Source organism: Geotrypetes seraphini, chromosome 11 (assembly GCF_902459505.1).
Source record: "Geotrypetes seraphini chromosome 11, aGeoSer1.1, whole genome shotgun sequence".
NCBI lineage: Eukaryota > Metazoa > Chordata > Amphibia > Gymnophiona > Dermophiidae > Geotrypetes > Geotrypetes seraphini.
In genome coordinates, this window is record NC_047094.1 from 63332064 (window position 1) to 63355807 (window position 23744).

General features: G+C 43.5%; 1 protein-coding gene across 1 annotated transcript in view; it reads right to left on the reverse strand.

Moving 5' to 3' along the window:
* The window catches only part of LOC117369440 (sialic acid-binding Ig-like lectin 13), a 56302-nt gene that overhangs the window by 27038 nt on the left and 5520 nt on the right, over positions 1-23744 (reverse strand). The window contains exons 2-3 of the mRNA XM_033964031.1: positions 15611-16003; positions 8214-8516 (exon numbers count right to left, since the gene is read on the reverse strand). Of these exons, the coding sequence (XP_033819922.1) occupies positions 8214-8516; positions 15611-15923 (616 nt within the window). The 5' untranslated portion in view covers positions 15924-16003. The remainder of the gene's footprint in view (positions 1-8213; positions 8517-15610; positions 16004-23744) is intronic.

A 23744-nucleotide genomic window follows, 5' to 3' on the forward strand; every position in this document is an offset into this window, starting at 1 on the left:
AGTCATGAGGATGAGATGTCAATAATTCAGCCACAGGTATACATTTCAAATTTCACTTTATTGAAAGTAGCACTGCGAGGACTCAATGACTCAAAATGGACAGTGTTTTGGCATCTTTGCCTTTGTCAAGAGTCTCAAAGGCTGGTAGTTCTATCACATAAATAGAGCATTTAATACAAGTCAAATTTAGAAATGATCAGGAAAATATCTGGTGTCCAAAGCGAAGCTGACCCTCATCATTCTGATCAACGGTTTGAAAAAGTTTGACCATGTGAGCCCTACTAGCAAGAGTTACATTGGCTTCCTGTGGAGGCTCGAGTTAAATTTAAATCAGTGTATAGATAATAGAGTTATGCCAAAGTGCCTTCAGGAGGCCCGCATAATAGTCCTACTGAAACCGGGGAGAGATCCTTTGTGCCTGGGGTCTTATAGGCCTATCTCCCTTCTTAACTTCGAAACTAAACTCATAGTGAAAGTGTTAGCCAACAGATTGAAGCGGGTGCTGCCTGATCTGATACACGAATCACAGGTCAGTTTTGTAAATGGTTGCTATATTGTCCGTAATATTTGACAAATTATTTTGGCTATGAAGGTGGTGGCTTCTCTGGTGGTCAGTTTTGACACGGAGGCCTTTGATCATGTTCGCTGGAATTTTCTTTATGTAATAGTTCAAGCCTATGGGTTTCAGGGGTCTTTTGTGGGGGGGCATTCAAACTCTGAGTGCTTGTGCTCATCTTTGGGTAAACTGCCATCTCTCTGATCCCTTTCCTATCTGTAGGGGGACTAGACAAGGTTACCCCCCTCTCACCATTGCTCTCTATACTTATGCTTGACCCTCATATACGAGATATTTATGCTAATCTGGAGATTAAGGGAGTGCGGTTGGGAGACCACGAATTTAACGTAGCCACTTTCGCAGACGATTTGTTAGTGTATCTTTTGGAACCCCAGATTTCCCTGCCAATCCTATTGAAATTCATTCATGAGTATGGAGATTTCTCGGGCTTTATGTTAAACTTAGACAAATCAGAAGCAATGTCTCCCTCAAATGGTTTGTATAGGGAGTTGGGTCCCTCCTTAAATGGGTGCAGGACTCATTTAGATATCTGGGAATTATGCTCCTGAGCTGGATTGCCAAATTATATGCTCTTAATGTCCCTCGTCTTTTGGATATTCCAAGGAAGCAGTTGGAGGCTTGGACATCTCTCCCATTATCATTAGCTGAGCAAATTAGTCTCTGTAAAATGTCTTTTTCTTAAGTGGTTATTCCTTCTTCAGGTGCTTCCTTCTGAGGATGCGTGTGAGGGATATAGCTTTTTTGCACAAATTACTTCTAAAATTCTGTTGGGCAGACAGAAAATCCAAGATGTCTTTGTCTAGATTATTTAGAGGTTGGGAGAGGGTGGGCTGGGGTTGCTGGATTTCCGGACTTACAACGACGCAGCATCTTTGTGACTGGTTGAGGGAGAGTCAGGATTATGACCACTTACTTGATGAAAGGGAGTTTTTGGCACCGTATCATTTTGCCTCTTTATTACAAGCACAATTACATCTTCTTCCCCCTCACCTTAGATCCAGCTGGGAGGTACAGCCTTTGAGAGATGTGTAGAGGATGCTGGTCTGGTTGGTAATCCACAAGTTTCTGACCTTTTGCCTATTCGGGGAAATTTGGAATTTCCCTCAGGGATGAAAAATAAAGTTTTTCCATGTGGGTCTTGGGGATCCCTCTCAGAACATCTGGTAGATCCCGAGGGTGCTTTTTCCTCATATTGAGATCTCACAGAGATCTCACAGAGGGGCCTTTAAGGCTGGGGACATTGTTTTACCTTTCACCAACTTAAACATTTTTTTCTCTCTTTAGATCCAGTTGCACTGACCTTTCATTTAGGAACTAAACAGGGTTTGTTTGTTTTTTAAATAAGGTGGCTTCTGATCATCCTTTGATGCCGGCATTCAGAACGTCTTACTTTCTAGTAGACTGCCAAAGCATTTCTCTTCCCTGAAAGCTAGTTGGGAGCAAGACTTGGGAATCTCCCTCCTTAATTGGAACATAGAGACTAGTCTCTGAGTCATACCTAGTATTGCTTACAATGCCTCCCTCCAAGAATGTAGGTATCGCTTTCTTAATAGGGCGTTCATTACCCCATCACAGCTTCATCACATGGGTTTTCTAGTCAGGCGTGAATGTGCTAAATGTTTATTGGAAAGCGCTACTTATATTCATGTATTTTGGACATGTCCTGCTGTGCACATTTTCTGGAAGAGGGTTTGTGCATATATGTGGCAGGTAATAGGCCCTGCACTCCTACTCTGTTATTATTGGGCTTACCAGGAGCTTCTAGTCTTAGAGGGAGGGGCACCTTACCATTGATCTGGAAACTTAGTCTATTGGGTCACAAAACCATATTGCAGGACTGGTCTACCTCACAACCTCCCTCTTATTGGACCTGGAAAGCACTTTTTCTACATTGATTAATTGGGAAATGCAGGATGCTAGTGTAACCTATAAAAGGAGGAAGCTATTTTTATCTCTATAGGAACCATATTTGCAATTTCTGACACTGAGAGCCTGCAGTCAAATACTGAATAAGCTGGGAGATACATCTCTTGGGGGGCATTGAATATTGTCTTGTTTTCTATGGATCTCTTGAATTTTCAGTTTTTCTGGTCAACTTGTGATCCCCCTTTTGTTATCTTCTGACTCTGCGACAATTCTCCTTTTTTTTTTTTGTCTATGTCCTCACTGTGTCTTGTGACCAACCCAGCACCAGTGCTGGCTTACTCCCAAGAAAAGGCAGCATTAGGAATTTATGGTCCCTTACCAAAAGAGCTGACCAGGTCAGTAGCCATAGTCAGGTGTTAGCTGGCTACTCCCCAGGCAGTGAAGCTGAGCAAGTCAGGGACTGGTTACCTAGCCACACACAAAGGACACCTCAGGAAAGGTTTATTTCTGAGCCAAGAAGGTTTATTGCTTTTGAAGAGAAGCCTGTTATTTTGAGACAGTCCCTTAAAAAGTAGTATGGAGGAAGCCAGGCTCCTCAGCTTAGAGAATCAGTTTCCCTCCTCCGCTCCAGGTGCAGTGGGGTGTGGCTTTTCCAAGCATAAAATGCAGGGCTTTTAACAGCTAGAGGAAGAGCCGGGGGAGGAGCAAGACAAGCAGGTGAAACAGCTTCAGGAGCTGGTGCAAGGGAGCAAAGCAGTGCCTTGCTGAGCCATGGTGGGCCAAGAGGTGGACAGGCTTGAGGAGGGATTGGTTTCACCCCAAACCTCCAGGGAACCACCAGATTGGGAAGCCATGGATACCACTTGGGGGCCAGAGGAGGTCAGTTACCTTCCTGAAGTTATGGAGGTGGGCAGGGCCGCCATCAGAAATTTCTGGGCCCCTTACTGAGCAATCCTATTGGGCCCCCCACGCACCCTTTCCCCCCCCCCCGACCCCCCTTCTTCCATGGGCCGAATACACACATACTTTTCTCTGTCGCCGTACTCTTTGACCAAAAGATTTGTAAGCCTGCAACCACGTCAAGGTAGACTCTTTCAGCAGGGCCCTAACCTAACCTAAACTAAACTAATCTATACCTATCTATTCTAAACTAACATATGTCTAATACTGAACTAATAACAAACTAACAAACATCTGCATAATAAATAACTAATAAATAATAATGCTAGTAGCTATAATTCACTTTTGAATGTAAAATCTCAGTTAAGGATTTCTTTTGACCTTTGTAGACCAGAAGTAGATCACAATTGCACAATATTTTTTGTAACAAGTATTAAATGTGTTTTCATAAATACTGTAAGCTTAATAAATATATCAGAAAAAACTACACATCTGAGCGCATATCTGAACATACACATCTGTATGATCCCATCCTCCTCAGCTTCCCTATAGCTGCATCATGCATGTTAAAAATGTACGATATGTTGATATGTGCACCTTCCTTCCTTCCCATCCATCCTCCTCAGCCTGTCCTTATATATCCACAGCTGCATGTTAATCATGATGTATATGTTATGATGATAAATAAGTGCATATGAGCACATCATTATCATGCAGCTATGGATGAATATAAAAAAGAAACAATATTCTGTACAATTGTCAATTTATAAATCAGCGTCTTCTCCCCACTCTCTCTTCCCCATTTCCCTTCAGCGTCCTCAGCCCACTCTCTCGCCACTTTCCTTCAGCGCATGCACATAAAAACAAGCAAGTAATTTATATCATTTTCATTCTATTCATTCATAGAAATTAAAGTCTAAATAATGCCAGTCACATAACAAAACATGATTTTACAAAAATAATTCCCTGCACAGTCAAGCCTGCAAGGATTACTAGATGTCTTTCAGCAGCTCCCCTCCCTCCCCCTTACCTTTGTGGCCAAGTCAAAATGATCTACCAACAATAAAATTTTAAAAACACAAAGCACGCTGTACGCAGAGAAAATGTTAATTATCATTTATATTCCGCGGGTTTTCAAAGAGGTCAAGGCAGATGACTTTATGCAATGTCACCTCAGTAACAACTATACAAAAATAGACAAATTTTCCTCCTCCCTTTTTACTAAAATGCGATAGCGGTTTTTAGCGCAGGGAGCTGCGCAGAATGCCCCACGCTGCTCTCAACGCTCATAGGCTCCCTGCGCTAAAAAACGCTATTGCGGTTTAGTAAAAGGGGGCCATAGTGCAAAATATAGACAGCATATATAAATTCTCAAAGCAAACACATTTTGATCACTAAATTGAAAATAAAATCATTTTTCCTACCTTTGGTAATTTCATCATTCTCTGGTTGCACTTTATTCTTCTGACTGTGCATCCAATATTTCTTCCCTTCTTTCAGCCTCCTGTATGCTTCCTCTCCTCCAGACCTCATTCCCTCCCCCGAACTTTTTCTTTGTTTCACCCTTTCTCTCTCTCCATTCCCCCTTTCTTTCTGTATGTCTGTTTTTCTCTCTCTCTCACCCTGCCCCCTTCTTTCTTTCTCTCTCCACATCCTCTTTCGTTCTGTATGTCTGTCTTATTCTCTCTCTCCGTGCCCCATTTTTCTTTGTTTCACCCTGCCCCCTTTCTTTGTTTCTGGCTTCCTGTCCCCCCCTTTCTTTCTTTCTCCCTGCCCTCCCCTATGCCACCACCATTGGGAAAATGCTGCCACCGCCACTGGGGAATAGGCTGCCACTGCCGCCATCAGGAACAGGCCGGCGCCGAGTTCGTCCTGCTTCTCTTCCCCGCGGGGCCGAACTACTCTCACCACCCGACGTCAATTCTAACGTCGGAGAGGACGTTCTAGGCCAGCCAGGCAGCGATTGGCTGGCCCAGAACGTCCTCTCCGATGTCAGAATTGACACGAGTGGTGAGAGTTGGTCGGCCCCACAGGGAAAAGCAGGGAGAACTCGGCGCCGGCCTGTTCCCGATGGCGGCGGTGGCACTCAAGTGGCTAAAGAGTCGCAGTTTGCCAGCCTAGGGAGAACACTGGAGGGTGGCCAGTTGTGCACCCCCTTGGGACGTAAACCCGGGGTGGGGCGGGGCGGACCGCCCCCCCACCCTTCCCCACCTTGGTATGCCACTATCTGTACCTCACTCCCTCCCTATGACCAAATATTCTTTCTTCTATTCCCCGTGTACACAACCATCTCTTTCCCTCCCTTCCTCTCTCCCAAGTCCATGCCTTCTGTGTCCAAAAACCCATTCCCTCCCCCACCTCAGCATCTCTTTCCCTCCCTTCTTCTCTTCCAAGTCCATGCCTTCTGTGTCCAAAAATCCATTCCATCCCCCACCTCAGCATCTCTTTCCCTCCCTTCCTCTCTCCCAAGTTCATGCCTTGTGTCCAAAATGCACTCCCTCCCCCCTTTTGTGTTCCGCTTTTGCCTCCCAGCCCATCTTTGCAACTTTCTCAGCAAAACGGAGCTCGAGCCGAGAAGCTTGTCTCCTGCTGTTTCCTGCCTGCTCTGCTGCGCACAAATAGCCGACCGGAAGTATTCTTCGACGTCAGTGCTGATGTCGGAGTTCAGGCTTTGCTTAAGCCCTCCCTCCGACATCAGCGCTGACATCGGGGAACACTTCCGATCGGCTATATGTGAGCGGCAGGGCAGGTAGAAGCAGAAGACGAGCCTCGCGGCTCGAGATGTATTGAACTCCGCGGGTTCCCCGTCCAGCTCTCTCCTGTGCACCTGGGGCGGACCGCCCCCCCCCCCCTAGACTGTGGCCTAGGACCCTGGGGGAGCCCGGGCCCCCTGTCAGCTGCAGGCCCCTGAATGCAGGACTGGTAGTACTGCCCTGATGGCGGCCCTAGAGGTGGGTCCCTGAAAGGATAAACCTTTGAACTGTTTTGGATTGGGGGTTTTTTTTCCTTCCTCTGCTTGTTTTGTTTAAACAGGCTGGGAAGCCGGAGCTTCTATAGGAGGAAGCAGGAAGCTGACTTTGGTGAGTTTTGTTTTTCTTCTTTTCCCCTATCAGTGTTTGAAGTTTTTCTTCCACTGCATTTCTTTTTGGCTGTTAGGGGTTTTTTTCTCTACTGCTCAGTTTGGCAGTAATTATAGCCAGGTGTGGACTATTGGGAGTGTGTTCCTGGGGAGAAGGCTCAAGAGCCCTGAAAGTCAGACCAAGAGGATTGGCATTTATTTTGAGGGTTTTTTTAATAAATGCTAATTTGTGAATTTCTTCTCCTTTGTGCAAGCCAGACTACACTTACCACTCCAACCAGGAAGAAAATGAACAAACTTCCTTTCTTTGAAGTACTTACCAACATAAAGTCATTACAGGACCTGATTAAACCTGCGAGACCACCTGCAGCGCAAGCCATTGCAAACAGCTACAACTCAGTGGTGCAGTTTATAGTGTATCTTCTTTATGTTTGGCATTGCATGTTTCTCTGTAAAGTTTTCTTTTTGAGTTTCATGAAAACTGTGGTGTGGATTGCCTTTGTGATTTACAATTGCCAGCCTGACTATTTTGCTTTAAGCCCAGTGAAAGGGCTAAATAAAGACTTCTTTTTCTTTTCACTACTTGTTTTGTATGGTGGTGTTTTTGGCTACTACAGCCAGCATACCGGTTGGACCTGGGCAAGCTCCCGGGCCAGTGCTCACTCCTAAAGGTTACCCTAGTTCCAGGGAAACACGCCAGGGATCCGCATCTAGTCCCCACCAGCGCCCTCTGCTGTCCTGTCTAGAGGCCTGGTGGGCGATAGTCTCCAGACTTTGGGCTTGGTATTAATGGGAGGATTTTGGGGGTATGGAAGGTGGTGTTGCTGGTTAGGAAACCCTCGTTGCATTATATTTTGGTATAGGCATGTGTTGGTTTGTTGTTGGGTTTTTTTTTTTAACTTTTCATCTAATGCTTTTTGTAACATTCATTTTACTTGGGTAGGGAGTGGGGGTTTATATATTTGTTGTGCGTTGCAAATATAATTTCCCATGCTCTTGTATTGTTCTTTGGTGTTTTTTTTTTTTTTTTTAATAAAACGGATTTTCAATTTAAAACAAAAAAAAAAAACAACACCAAATCTGGCTTGCCAGTCTAATTGGCAGCCAGTATTTTGCAAATAAACAGACCGATGATAACCCATAAAAAGTCTAGCAGCAGATGAGTTCTTTTGAGCTTTGGCTTATTCCAGATAGAAAAGTGAGCCCATATGCAGTAACCAGTGTTCAAACCACCCGCCCCCACCCAAAAAAAAAATACAACCTCCTAATTTGCGTGTATGAACAATTGGCACAAGAAAAAAAAATATTGTTACAATTAGGACTGTAACAAATATTTGTATTCAATTTCGCCCTGATTAGTAATTTGTATTTAGCCGAATAGTGATTTAAATTCAAATATGAATAATCTGGGGCTCTACTGTGCCAAATCCTACTGAAACAAACACTTGGGGCTCCTTTTATCAAGCCGTGCTAGCAGTTTAACACACGTAATAGTGCATGCTAAGCCACGCTAGCCGCTACCGCCTCCCTTGAGCAGTGATGAAACGTCGCGTGCGCTAACCCCGCTAGCACGGCTTGATAAAAGGAGCCCCTGATTTCCAATTTCACATTGCTTTTTTTATTATTTGTTATATTAAAGCTCAATGCTCATTAGTCATATTTGATATTTGTATTCAGCTAAATAATATTTTTCATTATTCATGTTCAGCCAAATCGTAAAATACACTATTTGGTTTAGCTCAGTAAAATGCATGTTCCATAATATTTCCCCCACAGAACCAAGCTACTTACCAATAAAATTTAATCTGATCACAGCAGTCACTTCATTGACCCCATCATCAAGACTCACAAGACATTTCAGCAGTTTGCCATTGTCCCTGTAAGATCCTCGAATGATATAACTGGATGAATAAATGGCTGTCCGACCGTCAAATACAGATGTATTTTGTACGGTAGGTCTTTCAGTTAAACTACCAATCCAACGGATGATGGGGATAGGGTGTCCTTTACACCTCCCTGGTGCTGTGCAGATGTATTTCACTGGACGATTTGCAAATGGTGTACTGTGCATGATGGTGGGCTTTTCAGTGAGAGCTAAACAAGAAAGACAAAAGAAACTGCTACAATCCAGGCCTCCATAAGTTAAAACCCACATCAAACATAAGCCAGTACTAGATGAATGTGGATGGGCCTGAGCTCCTTGAACAGCCAGGCACACCACTGATGTAGCTGATGGGGGATCTCCAAGCCCTACCAGCTGAGGAACTCTGGAATTTGCTTTGGGACACCATTGCAAGACAGTGAAGAAGTTGGCAGTCAGCAGCAGCACTTTTAGCTGCTAATTCCAGCGTTGTGAACCTGCACAAACACAGAGCAGAGTAGTGATATCAAGAAAACTGTGATTTATTGGGTAAGCCAAACTCGATGTGGCCACGTTTCCCCCTCAGGCTGTGTCAGGGGAAACTTGCTAGAAGAGAATAAGCAAGTATTCTTCCTTTCAAGCAAAAAAAAAACCTTTCACATTCACAAATCAAGCAGAATTCCAAAAGCCAGGGTGTACCTCTTCTCTCGCTGTATGGACTAGTAATCCCCCCCCCCCCCCAATGCTGCCTGAGGACGAAACATGGCCACATTGGGCTTGGCTGATCCAGTAAAATTGCAGTATTCTCAATTCTGCTCTGTATTTCTGTCTGTGAGAGTATTCACAGATTATCTCCTCTTCATATTTTCCTGGGTATATGTGAGCACTGTGAACCTGTTCAGGTCTTACAGGAGCTAGAATTGCAAGATCAGCAAGAGACAGTGTTAAGCCACCAGTAAATGTGCTTGTGGTGCCAGCATCAAGTGCTGCTACTTCCTGCTAGCTTCTGTACTGTACTGCACATCTTACTGAATTGAGCTCTGGATTTCTGTGGCTGGCGGGACTTGAGAGATACCAGTCAGCTAAGTTATTTTTTACTTTAATTTTGGGGAGGAACAGGGGGAAGAGGCAAGTGAAAACAAGAGAAGACAGAAGATATGGGGTGCTCAGTGCCTCATGTGCACTCATGTTAACCATTGGCCCTCCAAATAATTAATTTCTGGCTACACCACTGGTGCAAATGCAAAGTATGTGAATGTGAGATTCCTGGCCGGGTTTTCCAGAAACCTTGCACATTCACCCAATCAGCACACATATGCCACTTTAGAAGGTGCAATAAAATGTTTTAGTGAGACATCTTCCTGAGTCTATTCCCTAATAGGCTCAGGAAAGGCAAAGATATGCTTTTAACTTTTATATCTCATGTCTAGTGCATCAGCCTGTACACTTTAGGCAGTTGGCCATATCACATTCATAAGAACATAAGAATTGCCGCTGCTGGGTCAGACCAGTAGTCTATCGTGCCCAGCAGTCCGCTCCTGCGGCGGCCCCTTAGGTCAAAAACCAGTGCCCTAACTGAGACTAGCCTTACCTGCATACATTCTGGTTCAGCAGGAACTTGTCTAACTTCGTCTTAAATGCCTGGAGGATGTTTTCCCCTACAACAGCCTCCAGAAGAGCGTTCCAGTTTTCCACCACTCTCTGGGTGAAGAAGTACTTCCTCACATTTGTACGGAATCTATCCCCTTTTAACTTTAACTTTAACCTCTTGTTTTCCGTACCTTGGAGAGGATGAACAACCTATCTTTATCTACTAAGTCTATTCCCTTAAGTATCTTGAATGTTTCTATCATGCTCCCTCTCAGTCTTTTCTTTTCAAGGGAGAAGTGGCTCAGTTTCTCTAATCTCTCGCTGTATGGCAGCTCCTCCAGCCCTCTAACCATTTTAGTTGCTCTTCTCTGGACCCTTTCGAGTAGTACAGTGTCCTTCTTCATGTATGGCGACCAGTACTGGACGCAGTATTCCAGGTGAGGGCATACCATGGCCCAGTACAGCAGCATGATAACCTTCTCCGATCTGTTCGTGATCCCCTTCTTAATCATTCCTAGCATTCTGTTCACCCTTTTCACTGCTGCCACACATTGCACAGATGGCTTCATCGATTTGTCAACCAGTACTCCCAAGTCTCTTTCCTGGGGGGTCTCTCCAAGTACCGCCACGGACATCCTGTATTTATGTATAAGATTTTTTGTTACCTTACACTTATCCATTTGCCATGTCGCAGCCCATTTCTCGAGTGTGTTTATGTCACGTTGCAGGTTTTCGCAATCCTCCTGCGTCTTCACTACTCTGAATAGCTTCGTATCATCTGCAAATTTAATCACCTCACTCATCGTACCAATTTCCAGGTCATTTATAAATATGTTGAAGAGCATGGGTCCAAGCACTCAACCCTGCGGCACTCCACTTGTGACGCTTTTCCAGTCTGAGTATTGTCCATTTACCCCCACTCTCTGGTTTCCTATCCGCCAGCCAGTTTTTAATCCACGTTGTGTGTATCCTCTTCAGTAAAGACAGATGCAAAAAATATGTTCAGTTTGTCGGCAATGACTTTGTCCTCCTTTAGCACTTCCTTTATTCCATGATCATCCAATGGCCCCACCGCTTCCTTCGCGGGTCGTTTCCCCTTAATATATCGAAAAAACGGCTTGAAGTTTTTTGCCTCCTTGGCTATTTTTTCCTCGTAGTCTCTTTTGGCCCCTCTTACCGCCTTATGGCACCTGCTTTGATGCTGTTTGTGCTTTTTCCAATTTTGTCTATTTCTGACCTTTTCCATTCCTTAAACGAGGTCTTCTTGTCTCTGATTGCTTCCTTCACCGCTACAGTGAGCCAGGCCAGTTCCTTGTTCTTTTTCCTCTTGGATCCCTTGCTGATATGTGGTATATTTAGATTTTGCGCCTCGGTGACTGTGTCCTTAAAAAGGGACCATGCTTGCTCTAGCGTCTTTACAGTGCTTATCCTCTTCTTAATCTTCTTCCCCACTATGAGTCTCATCCCTTCATAATTCCCTTTTCAGAAGTTCAGCTCCGTGGCAGTCATTCTGGATCAATGTTTCGCCCCTGTGTCCAGATCGAAGCGGATCATATTATGATCACTGGTTCCCAGCGTCCCCTCTACTTCTACACCTTGCTCCGGTCCTTGTAGTCCATTTAGAATTAAGTCCAGAATTGCGTTTCCTCTCATATTTTCCTTGACAAGTTGTTCCAGGAAGCAATCGCCTACAGCATCCAGGAACTTGCTCTCCCTGCCACATTCAGAGGTACCTAGGTTCCAGTCTATCCCCAGATAGTTGAAGTCACCCATGATAACTGTGTTGCCTCCCTTGCAGTTGTGTTTAATCTCATCCTTCATTTCTCCATCAATTTCTTCAGGCTGCCCTGGGGGTCGGTAGTAGATGCCGATTTTCATTTCCGTTCCATTCGTTCCCAGAATTTTGACCCATAGAAACTCTAACTTATTCGTCATGTTCTTTTCCATAGACTCAATTCCCTCTTTGATGTATAGGGCAATGCCTCCACCTTTTTGACACACTCTGTCTCTGTGGTATAGCGTGTATCCTGGTAGCACAGTGTCCCAGACGTTTTCCTCATTTCACCTTGTTTCTGTGATGCTGATGATGTCACGGTTGTGTTTTTGTGCCATAGCTTCTAATTCACCCACCTTATTCTTTAGACTCCTTGAGTTCGTGTACATACATTTGAGTTTGCGGCCTGTTACTTTCTTGCAGTTCCTTCCCTCTTGTGTCCCTTTCAATCTGTCAGGATTTCTGTCCTTTCCATGATCCGGTGAGTCTTCCCCGCTGGGTATAAGAACATAAGAATTGCTGCTGCTGGGTAAGACCAGAGGTCCATCGTGCCCAGCAGTCCGCTCACGTGGCAGGTCCCAGGTCAAAGACCAGTGTTCTAAATAAGTCCAGCCTCACCTGAGTACGTTCCGATTTAGCAGGAACTTGTCCAACATTGTCTTGAATCCCTGGAGGGTGTTTTCCCCTTTAACAGACTCTGGAAGAGCATTCCAGTTTTCTACCACTATCTGGGTGAAGAAGATCTTCTTTACGTTTGTACGGAATCTATCCCCTTTCAATTTTAGAGAGTGCCCTCTCGTTCTCCCTACCTTGGAGAGGGTGAATAATCTGTCTTCATCTGCTAAGTCTATTCCCTTCAGTATTTTGAATGTTTCGATCATGTCCCCTCTCAGTCTCCCCTTTTCAAGGGAGAAGAGGCCCAATTTCTCCAATCTCTCACTGTAAGGCAACTCCTCCAGCCTCTTAACCATTTTAATTGCTCTTCTCTGGACCCTTTCGAGTAGTACCGTGTCCTTCTTCATGTATGGCGACCAGTGCTGGACACTGTACTCCAGGTGAGGGTGCACCATGGCCCGGTACAGCGGCATGATAACCTTCTCCAATCTGTTTGTGATCCCCTTCTTAATCATTCCTAGCATTCTGTTCACCCTTTTCGCTGCCGCCGCACATTACACAAATGGCTTCATCGACTTGTCGATCAGAACTCCCAAGTCTCTTTCCTGGGAAATCTCTCCAAGTACCACCCTGGACATCCTGTATTCGTGCATGAGATTTTTGTTAGCGACATGCATTACTTTACACTTATCCACGTTGAACCTCATTTGCCATGTCGATGCACATTTCTCGAGCTTGATTATGTCATGTTGCAGATCTTCACAATCCCCCTGTGTCTTCACTACTCTGAATAACTTTGTTTCGTCTGCAAATTTAATCACCTCACTCATTGTACCAATGTCCAGATCGGTCGACTGTCGGCTTTCCCCTTCTTCCTAGTTTAAAAACTTCTCAATTTCTCTCTTCAAGTTGCCTGCAAGTAGAGTCCGTCCTTCCTGAATAGTTTGCTCTTCCCCTAGAACATCGTCCAATTGCGCACAAAGTGGAATCCTTCTTCCTCACACCAGCGCCACATTCACACGTTGAATGCTTGCAGCTCTGTTTGCCTCTTCTCGTTGGCCCTGGGTACCAGAAGGATCTCCAAGAACGCTACCCTCTGTGTTCTGGTCTTCAGCTTCCTTCCTAGCATTCAGAACTGGTCCTTCAGTACTTCCCTGTTGCTCACGTTGTTTGTCCCCACATGGATCACCACTGCCGCATCTTCCTTTTCCATACTGTTGATGATCCTGTCGATGCGGCTCACTATGTCTTCTACCTTGGCTCCAGGTAGGCAGGTCACCAGTCGATCCTGTCTTCCTCCTCCTATGCAGCTGTCGACTTGTCTGATGATGGAATCCCCCATGACGATCCCTGTCCTCTCTATCTTCTCTTGCCTCTCTAGCCGCAGGTCTGTGTCCCTGGTGTATGACCATCTCTCCAGCCGAAGGTTCGTGTCCTCTGTGCACTTCCATCTTCTATCATCCTGACGTTGGCTTGCACTAGACTCGTCTTCCTGTGGGTTCCCTCCGCTATTTCCAGGTCTCGCTGCTGTGTCACCCATTTCTTCCTTGTGGTTGTCCTCACTCTCTATAGGTGTATCTCAGCAGTTCCACTATTCGTGGTGATTTTCCATGGCCTCTCTGTATGCCTCCTCGATGAACTTCTCTAACTCCCGGATTTCGTCCTCAATGGTTTCCTCTGTCTTGACGTTCTCTGCATCTATGTCTTCCTCCTCCACTGATTGAAGTGCTTCCAGTTCCAGTATTCTGCCCTCCAGCAGTTTGACTTGTTTCTTCAGGCTCTCCAGTTCCCCGCACTGAGTGCATACATAAGACCGCCTCCCAAAGGGGAGGTAGTCATACATATGGCAGACGGTACAGAAAACTGGGTAGCTCAACTTCCTGTTTCTGTCTGCTGCTTCCATTGTTGCCTGCTTGCTGGTCTGCTGTGGCTGTCCTCTGCATCTGCTTTGGCTGTCCTTCTGCAGTTCGTGCAGTGACTTACCCCTTCTTAAGGCCCCTCTGCGTCTGCTGTGGCTGTCCTCTGTGACTGCTGTGGTTGTTCTCTGTGTCTGCTGTGATTGTCCTTCTGCAGTTCGTGCAGTGACTCGCCCCTTCTTAAGGCCCTTCGCAAAGGTGCTCTCGCTAAGGCAAGCGCCTTTAACGCTCTCGCTAAGGCAAACGCCTTTAACGCTTGTCTTCGATGTGCGCCAAATGGCTGAGCGCCGTTGGCTCCTCCTCTTTTAAGGGGGAGCTCCAGATTAGTGCCTGGCTGACGTTGGAGGGGTGGGCGGAGCTATCCCTCGCCGCTGCCCCTCACTCTCGCCTGCCCTGCTTCTCTGTTCTTTTCCCCTCCTACTCCTCTCTCTCAGCTCCCGAATCTGTCCTGTCTCCTGTTTGCCTGCCTCCCGACTTTCTCCTCAGCTTTTGTCAATTTCCCCAGTTCTCTCAGGTTTAAAGCATCATAAGTCTGGTTCCTACTTCACTTGTTAAATAGTCCAAATAGAAGAACATTTAGGAGAAAGAAACCCCTTTTCTCCAACAGTCTCAAATCGCTTCAGCTCAGCTGTCACACCCCAAATAAAGGGCAGTCACCTTTACACAAGCAGGTTCAATTTACAGAGGTCTTGGATTTGAAGCTCACCTCTCTAGTGTTTTCCTGGATGACTTTGTTTAAGCCCTCCCTCCCCTCCGACGTCAGCGCTGACGTCGGGAAGACTTCCGTTCGGCTCTGTGCTGCAAGCAGAGCAGGTAGAGAGAAAAAGAGCTGCGCGACTGAGTACATCCAGCCCCGCAGGAACCCCGCGACCCTCGGAGGCGTCCCAATGGGATCCCCGTGACCCTAGGGGGCGTCCCCACGGGATCCCCGTGACCCTAGGGGGCATCCCCACGGGATCCCCGTGACCCAAAGGGGGAACCCACGGGATGCCCGTGGGATTCCCGTCGTCCACGTTCCCGTGCAGCTCTCTACTCTGCACGACTAGAATGCAGCCATGGCTAGTGAAGGTTTCTCTCCTTTGAGATCCTCTCACTCTGGGACCTCTTTGAATGGTTCTCCTCTGTAGCAGATAAACACCTCCCTTCAGAGTCCCACCCCCTGACTCAGCAGAGTTACCTTGTTAAAGTGGATCAGCACTGAGCTGTAAAACCCAGTGCGGGCTGGGACATGTCTGTTCAGCCTTGGGCTAGCAGACCATGTTGTATGGAGGTGAAATGGTAGCATTAGTGGAAGATAAGTTCACTGTGGAAGATAAGGGGTTAACTGCCATTTGCTCCAATGCATTCCAACTTCAACAATATGAACATCTGTTTCAACTAACCAAAATGCTGTTAATCATTTTAAAAGTGACGAAAGCACAAAACTACTTACGAAGTATCTTCACTAGGAAGTATTGTTCCGTAAAGAGATAAGATATTAATTCTCCATTTAGTTTTCTTCCACGAATCCTCAAGTAAAGCTTAATTCCATCATCGACCTGTCGGGCCCGATCAAGCCTAAACCTGCAGTCACCAGTGTTTACGTCCCCGATCGTCTGGTAGCGACCTTCCATTTCTGTACGTCCTTCTGCAAGATCATTACTGAAATAGGGCGGTTTCTCATAGTTTGGCTTATCTGTAGTATACCAAATTGCAACCATAGTCATTAGATTGGCATCACCAGGGTAAGTTACAGAGCAATTCATATTGTCACAGAGGCCCAACTGTATGGGTAGTATATGGTTTATTATAGAATATTCGTCACACACTGCCTGGTAGAAGAAGCCTGCAGGGACAGAAATATACAGCATTTCAGAGTGAATTTCAATTTAAATACAGGTTAAACCTAACACATTCACAACATGTTACTACTAATTCAAGACTGAACAGAGACAAAGTAAACTAAACTAAACTAAACCTTAAGTTTATATACCGCGTCATCTCCACAGGAGTGGAGCTCGACACGGTTTACATGAATTAAAACAAGAAGGGAACTACAATGGAAAGAGGAAGAGAATTGGTAAACAGAAAGGAAATGGGGGATTTAAAATAATGGAGAGGGAGGGAGTTACATTTTGGAGAAAAGCCAAGTTTTCAGATGTTTTCTGAAGTGTTGGAGGGAGGACGAACTCCGAAGATGGACAGTAAAGCTGTTCCACAGCTCAGTGATCCTGAAGAGGAGGGATGTTCCAAGTTTTCCTGTTTGGGATACGCCTTTTAAAGAGGGGAAGGATAGTTTGAAATTTTGAGAGGATCTGGAGGAGTCAGGACTCGAGGAGAGCCAAGATAGTGGAAAGAGGGGAGGAAGGATGCCGTGGAGAGATTTGAAGGCTAGACAGGCGCATTTGTAGTCAGTAATCAGGTTCTACAGCTGCTACACTTAATTTGAAAAAAAAAAAGTTTATTATCTAATCTGATCCCCTTTTATCAGACAGAGATTCATAATCCTCTGGGGATGATTCCTGGAACAGGACACAAGACATGTTTTCTATCATTAACACAGAAGAATGTGGGAAAAAAACAAACCTATAGCAGACCCCTGATGAGTGCAGTAGCTCTTTCTATTTATTATGGAAACATAGAAACATGATGGCAAATAAAGGCCAAATGGTCCATCCAGTCTGCCCATAAAGCACAGTTACTTACCGTAACAGGTGTTATCCAGGGACAGCAGGCAGCTATTCTCACATGTAGGTGACATCATCCACAGAGCCCGGATGCAAACAGCCTCGCAAGCAGACTTGCTTGGAGAAACGTAGAAGTTTCGAGTCTGCCGCACCGCTCATGCGCGAGTGCCTTCCTGCCCAGCACAGGGCGAGTCACCTCAGTTCAGATAGCTAGTAGAGAAGCCAACCAGGGGAGGTGGGTGGGTTGTGAGAATAGCTGCCTGCTGTCCCTGGATAACAACTGTTACGGTAAGTAACTTTGCTTTATTCCAGGTCAAGCAGGCAGCCTATTCTCACATGTGAGTGACCTCCATGCTAACCAGAATGGGATGGTGGGAGTGTTGGCAACTTAGGAGAATAAATTTTATAATACTCTCTGGCCAAAATGGCTATCCCATCTGGAGAAAACATCCAGACAATAGTGAGAGGTGAAAGTATGAACCGAGGACCAAGTGGCAGCTTTGCAAATGTCCTCAATAGGAGTGGATCTGAGGAAAGCTACTGAAGCCGCCATGGCTCTGACTTTGTGGGCTGTGACTCGACTCTGTAGATGCAGTCCAGCCTGGGCATATCAGAAAGAGATACAAGCAGCCATCCAGTTGGAGATGGTACACTTAGAAATTGGATGTCCCAACTTGTTTGGATCGAAGGAGACAAAAAGTTGAGGAGCAGATCTGTGTGGTTTGGTACGTTCCAAGTAGAAGGCCAAAGCATGTTTACAGTCCAGAGTATGAAGAGCTGATTCTCCAGGATGAGAATGAGGTCTTGGAAAAAACACTGGAAGTAGATTGGTTGAGATGAAATTCTGAAACCACTTTAGGTAAGAATTTAGGATGAGTACGGAGGACCACCTTGGCATGATGGAAAACTGTGAAAGGTGGATCAGCAACTAATGCTTGCAGCTCACTAACTTTTCGAGCAGATGTGAGGGCCAAGTTTCCAAGTTTCCAAGTTTCCAAGTTTATTAGTTTTTAATATCCCGATCATAAAATGAATATCTGACCGGTTTACAATTATATAATAATAAAAAAAAAAGAATTTAATATAGAGTAGAGAGAAATAAAAAAGAGTGTAAAAGAGTAGAAAGAATGAACACGTATGACATTTACAGACAAACTAGAAAGTGAGGGAAGATGGGGAGGTGGGAAAAAGTTACATAATTATAGAAGAAGAAAGGATATAGAGGGAAAAGGGGATGACACATAAGGGGTGGGGGCATAATAAAGAAGAAGGTGGACTGCTCTAAAAAAAAAAAAAAAAAAAAGGATGATTTTAAGATTAGGATTTATCGTATGCATCTTGAAAAAGGAAAGTTTTGAGATTGACCTTAAATTTTGGTAGTTGTAGTTCATCACGAAGATATTGAGGGAGAGAGTTCCATAAGGTGGGTGCTGTTATTGCGAAATTAGTTTTTCTAGTGTAATAGGATTCTTTTAAGGATGGTATATAGAGAAGTTTTTGATCAGTAGATCTTAAAGAACGAGGTGAACTTTGGGGTATTAATAATTTATCAAGAAATGAAGGTAAGTGAGAGTTTTTAATTTTGAAAGAGAGGAGAATAATTTTATAAGTTATACGGTGAGTGATAGGAAGCCAGTGAGCCTCCTTAAGGAGAGGAGTGACATGTTCGAATTTGCCTTTTTTATTTATTAATTTGATTGCTGTATGTTGTATGAGTTGTAAACGTCGAATTTCTTTTTGAGGTAGACCATTAAGAAGAGAATTACAATAGTCTAAATGTGAAATGACTAAGGAGTGGATTAGAATATTAATTGAGTCTGTATTTAAAATAGAACTGAGAGAGCGGATGATACGTAATTTGAAGAAGCAGGTTTTGACAACAGAACTTATGTGGTCATGATAAGAAAGTGTACTGTCAAAAATGACACCTAATAATTTTATATGATTTTTCATAAGTAATGGGATAGATTTAATGTAGATAGTTCCTGGTAGTGATTCTGAAGTTTTAATCGGGAGAAGAAGACCACAGGATTTTTCAATATTGAGTGAAAGTTTGTTGGAAAGGAGCCAATCACTTAGAATATCTAATTTGATATTTAGATCTATAATATCTGAAGGGTTTGATGTATTGATTGGATAGAGCAGCTGTATATCGTCTGCGTAGGCGAAAATTGAAAATCCTATTGATTGGGCTAGAGAAAGAAGAGGGGATAAGAAGATATTAAAAAGTAAAGGAGACAGAATTGAACCTTGGGGTACTCCAAAAGTTTGAGTTACCGAAGAAGAAATTTGATTATTTGAAGAAACTATAAAGTTTCGGTCTTGAAAGTAGGATATAAACCATTGGAGAGCATGACCTGTGATGTTACAATCTGAAAGTCTAGACAAAAGTAGGGAATGATCTATGGTATCGAAGGCTGCAGATAAATCAAGAGAGATTAATATAACGGATTTTAAGTGATCATGAAAGTATTGTATGGTTGTAGTAAGACCAAGTAGTGATAGTTCAGTGGAATGAGAGGTGCGAAAACCGGTTTGATATGGATGCAGGGCATGAGTTTGATCAAAAAATTCTGACAATTGGGAATGAATAATTTTTTCAGTAAGTTTAGTAATTAATGGTAAGTTAGCGATAGGACGGTAGTTGTTAGGAAGGGAGGGATCAGTATTATATTGTTTGAGTTTTGGAAAAACTAAAGATGTTTTCCATGCGATAGGAATAAAGCATTCCGAGAAAGATTTAGAAATCATTTCTCGTAGAAAGGGACCAAAGAAAGAAAAATATTTTTTAAGCAATAGTGGGGGAATGCTTTCCGTAATGTTGTTGGGGGAGTTAATAGTTAGAAGAATAGTGTGAAGATGAGTTAATGAAGGGACTTTGAAATTGGAAAAAGTACTAAAAGATAGAGAAGTAAGATTATCATTAGTTGGGGATAAAAACGTAGGTAATGAAGGTCCTAGATTTGTTCTAATAGTTTTGACTTTGGAATCAAAAAAATTGGAGAGTTGATCGGCTGATGGTAAGGTTGATTCGGGAGGGGAGAGTTTTTTTTTTGAATATTTTGATAGAGACTGAGCTATGCGAAAGAGTGTGGATGTATTTCGGGTTGAAGAAATAAGTTTGGAATAATAATCTTTTTTTGTCTGCTGAATAGTTATTTTATAATGAAGGGCTTTTTCTCTGTAAGATAGAAAATGATTGTTATGATGAGTTTTGCGCCATTTGTTTTCGGCAGAACGGACCTGTCGACGAAGAAGGGTCAAATTATCATTAAACCAGGGTTGGCGTTTTTTTTTGAAGGGAGAATTGTGAGTTGATTTATTTTGTGTATCTAATTTGGGCGCAAGTAAGTCTAATAGGGATTTTGTAGACATTTCCCTATTAGAAAATTGGTCTGAAATGGAAAGAGAAGAAAAATCATTGATATTTAGATCGAATGAAGATTGAATAGCGGGGAGAGTTATGTTATTTAAATTGCGAGTGGAAGGGGAATTACTTAATTGTTGAGAGGGATTTGAGTGAGTAGGATAGTCAAATTGCCAAGTGATCAGGGAATGATCGGACCATGGTATAGAAATGTAATTGAAATTATGGAAAAGATGAACCGAAATAGTTGGACAGAAGATCATATCTAGAGTGTTTCCGGCAGAATGAGTGGGTGAGTGAATGAGAGGTGATAGTGATAAATCAGTTGTTGAAGTTAAAAGTTCTAAAGTATTGTAATGTTTAGGGAGATTAAAATGGATATTGAAATCTCCTAAGATTATAGAGTCAGGATAGGTAATGTTGAAGTCAGATATAGTGGAAATAAGGGATAAGAGAGAGGTTTTAGTTATAGGTGGAGGTAGATAGATAAGCAGAAAGTTAAGAGAATTGTTAAGGGCAGAGGAAGATTTAATAGAGAAATGAAGTGATTCGATAGGAGCCTGAGAAAAAGAATTAGAGGTACTTACCTGTAAAGGGATAGAAGAATGATATATAATAGCAAGTCCGCCCCCTTTTTTGTTTGGGCGGGGTAGAAAAGTGGTTTTATAGTTAGGTGGACAGGCTTGAGTAAGGTAAGCTTCCTCTCCTTGAGTTAACCATATTTCTGTAAGACATAAAATTTGTAGATTATGTTGGGTAATGGCATCATGAACTAAATGATGTTTATTTTTTATAGAGCGTACATTTATTAACCCAGATTTAAGTGAAAAAGAAGAATAGGCTTGATTGGGGTGAAGATTATGGGAGGAAAGTGTTGGGATTGAAATGTAATGTCTAGATTGATGAGTGGATTTAGTTTTGTAACCTAAAGATTCGGGAAGTCGGCGGTCCAGGATGACAGGAATAGAGGACATTATATTTGAGGTAGAAGATGAAGGAACAGAAGCAACAAATTCGAAGTCGTGTTGAATCAAGATGAAGAAAGTAGATAATGTAAAGATAAGTCGAAATGGATTAGGTGGAAAGGGTAAGTTAGAAAAGGGAGTAATGTGAAAAGTATTTAGAAGTAAAAAGAATGGGAAACAAAGAAGCTGCATGAAGGAGCGCATAAAGGAGCAGGACCTTTGGAAGAGCAAGAAGGCCTGTTAAAAACAAAGAGGACAGACATTAGCAAGCAAACAAACGTAAGGTATGGTGATTTAACTGGAAGTATAGAGTGAAAGCAAATTAAACTAGGAAAGCAGCTAGTATAAATCAGTGGACAAACAAACAAGAAAGAGATTAAAATAAACAATATAGATAGTACCTGGAATGGAGGAATTAAAATAATTTAAAATAAAATAACACAGTAAGCCAGATTAAAATTAATAAACATTAAAATAAAATATATAAATAAAACAGTCCTGAAAAAGGTTTAAAATTAGCGTAGTAGTTCAGCAGGCTTAGCAACAGACAAGCAATGGAGCGTGCGCCGCAAAGCAGAAGAATTTGTAGGGGACGCTACCAAAGAAGTAAAGTGGGCGGGGTCGTCGGTGCCGCCGCTTTGCGGCGGCAGTCCTTTGGAAGAGCAAGAAGGCCTGGAATGGAGGAATTAAAATAATTTAAAATAAAATAACACAGTAAGCCAGATTAAAATTAATAAACATTAAAATAAAATATATAAATAAAACAGTCCTGAAAAAGGTTTAAAATTAGCGTAGTAGTTCAGCAGGCTTAGCAACAGACAAGCAATGAGAAACACCACTTTCCAAGTGAGATACTTCAGATGAGCCGTAGACATTGGTTCATATTGCCACAAGCCCGATCCCAGTTCCGGCCTTGTGCCTGTGAAGAGCCCCAGGAATCGCCCAGTGAAAATAGTCAGGGCTGATCAGTATGTCCCTGCAGGGCAGGAAGACCAGGAAGCACAGGCTGTGTTCAGGCAGGGCTTAGTACATAGCCCTGTGAAAACAGGTTTGGCCCCTTTAAATCTTCCATCTTTGAAAGGGCTGGCCAAACAGGTTAGAAGGCAGCCTCAGCTGAAAAAAGACTTTCCCCTGCGTAGGGCTAGGTGTGCCACAGCAGCTCTTGAGCACTTGGAGAGCTGGCTGACTAGGAGGAAGGGGGAGTCAAAGGAAGCTCTCATGTGGAAAAAGGCTCCACTTCCTCCAGAGCCTACGGATGTGGAAACGCTGAACACAGAGCCAGAAGAAGCAGCCTTGATAAACCAGGAACATGTGGAAATGGACTGGAGTGCTTTATCAGAATTGGGGCTTGCTGAAGAAATGGATGTAAGCTGATTGGATTGTGGGCTTTTGTTTTGAAAAAGATTTCTTTTTGGTGAACTTTCCTTTTTGGGTTTTTGATATTTGACTTCTGGGACAATATGTTAACTACTGTTATGTTTGAAGGAGCTCACTGCAGTATAAATGAATTCTCTGAGCATCCTAGCAGAGGGATGTATGCTAGTAAATTGTTTTGTTTGGAAGTTTTTTTTCTTGAAGTCAAGATGGCTGCTGCAAGCTGTGGCTTGACTGCAGTGAAGTAACACCAGCAGTATCCCTCATAGAGTTGGAAAACCCTGAAGGCTGGGGCAGGATCTGCCCAACATCTTAGTGGAGGGATCTGAGGGTTATTTTGCTCTTTGTACGTACAAGGAGCCGATTTGGCAAATCCGCCAACCTTCTGCTATTGAACTCGGAGGAGAAGAGACAATCTATAATATTGCAATGTGTTGTGTTTTTTTTTTGTGATTGCACTGAAGACTATGGGAGACTGAATTGTGTATTTGTTCCCTCGCTCCCATAATGAAGTAAGACTTTCCTGGGACATAAGGTATATGCTTTTGAATCTTTAACCAGACCAGGCCTGTAAGTGCAGCATTATTTTGTTTCCATTATTATTGTCATTACTTTGGACTTTTGCTTTTCATGCATTTTTAGTTTTGCCCTAAATGAATGATAAATAAATTTGATTTCTTTATGATATTTACCTGAGTTGTGTCATCCTGACTATTACACACAGGGTAAGCTCTCCACAACAGGGTCTTCCTCCCTTTTGGGGAAGTACGCCGGGGCTATAAGGTGGTTGTGTGCCGGTCCCTGCTATGCCCTAAGGGACGGCCACGCTACAATATGTAGGCTTCATCAATTGAGCAACATTGAGATCCCAAACCACTGGAGGCGGTTTGAGAGGTGGTTTGACACTGAAAAGTCCTTTCATAAATTTGGAAACTACTGGATGAGTAAAGAGGGGTTTCCCTTCAATAGGCTGCTGAAAAGCAGCAATTGCACTGAGATGGACTCGAATGGATGTAGACTTGAGGCCAGAAGTAGACAAGTGCAAAAGTTAATCCAAGACAGAAGCCATGGAGGTATCTCGAGGCTCCATGTCATGAGAGATGCACCACATAGAAAATCTAGTCCATTTTTGGTGGTAGCATTGTCTAGTGGCAGGCTTTCTAGAAGCCTCTAAAATGTATCTTACAGGCTGAG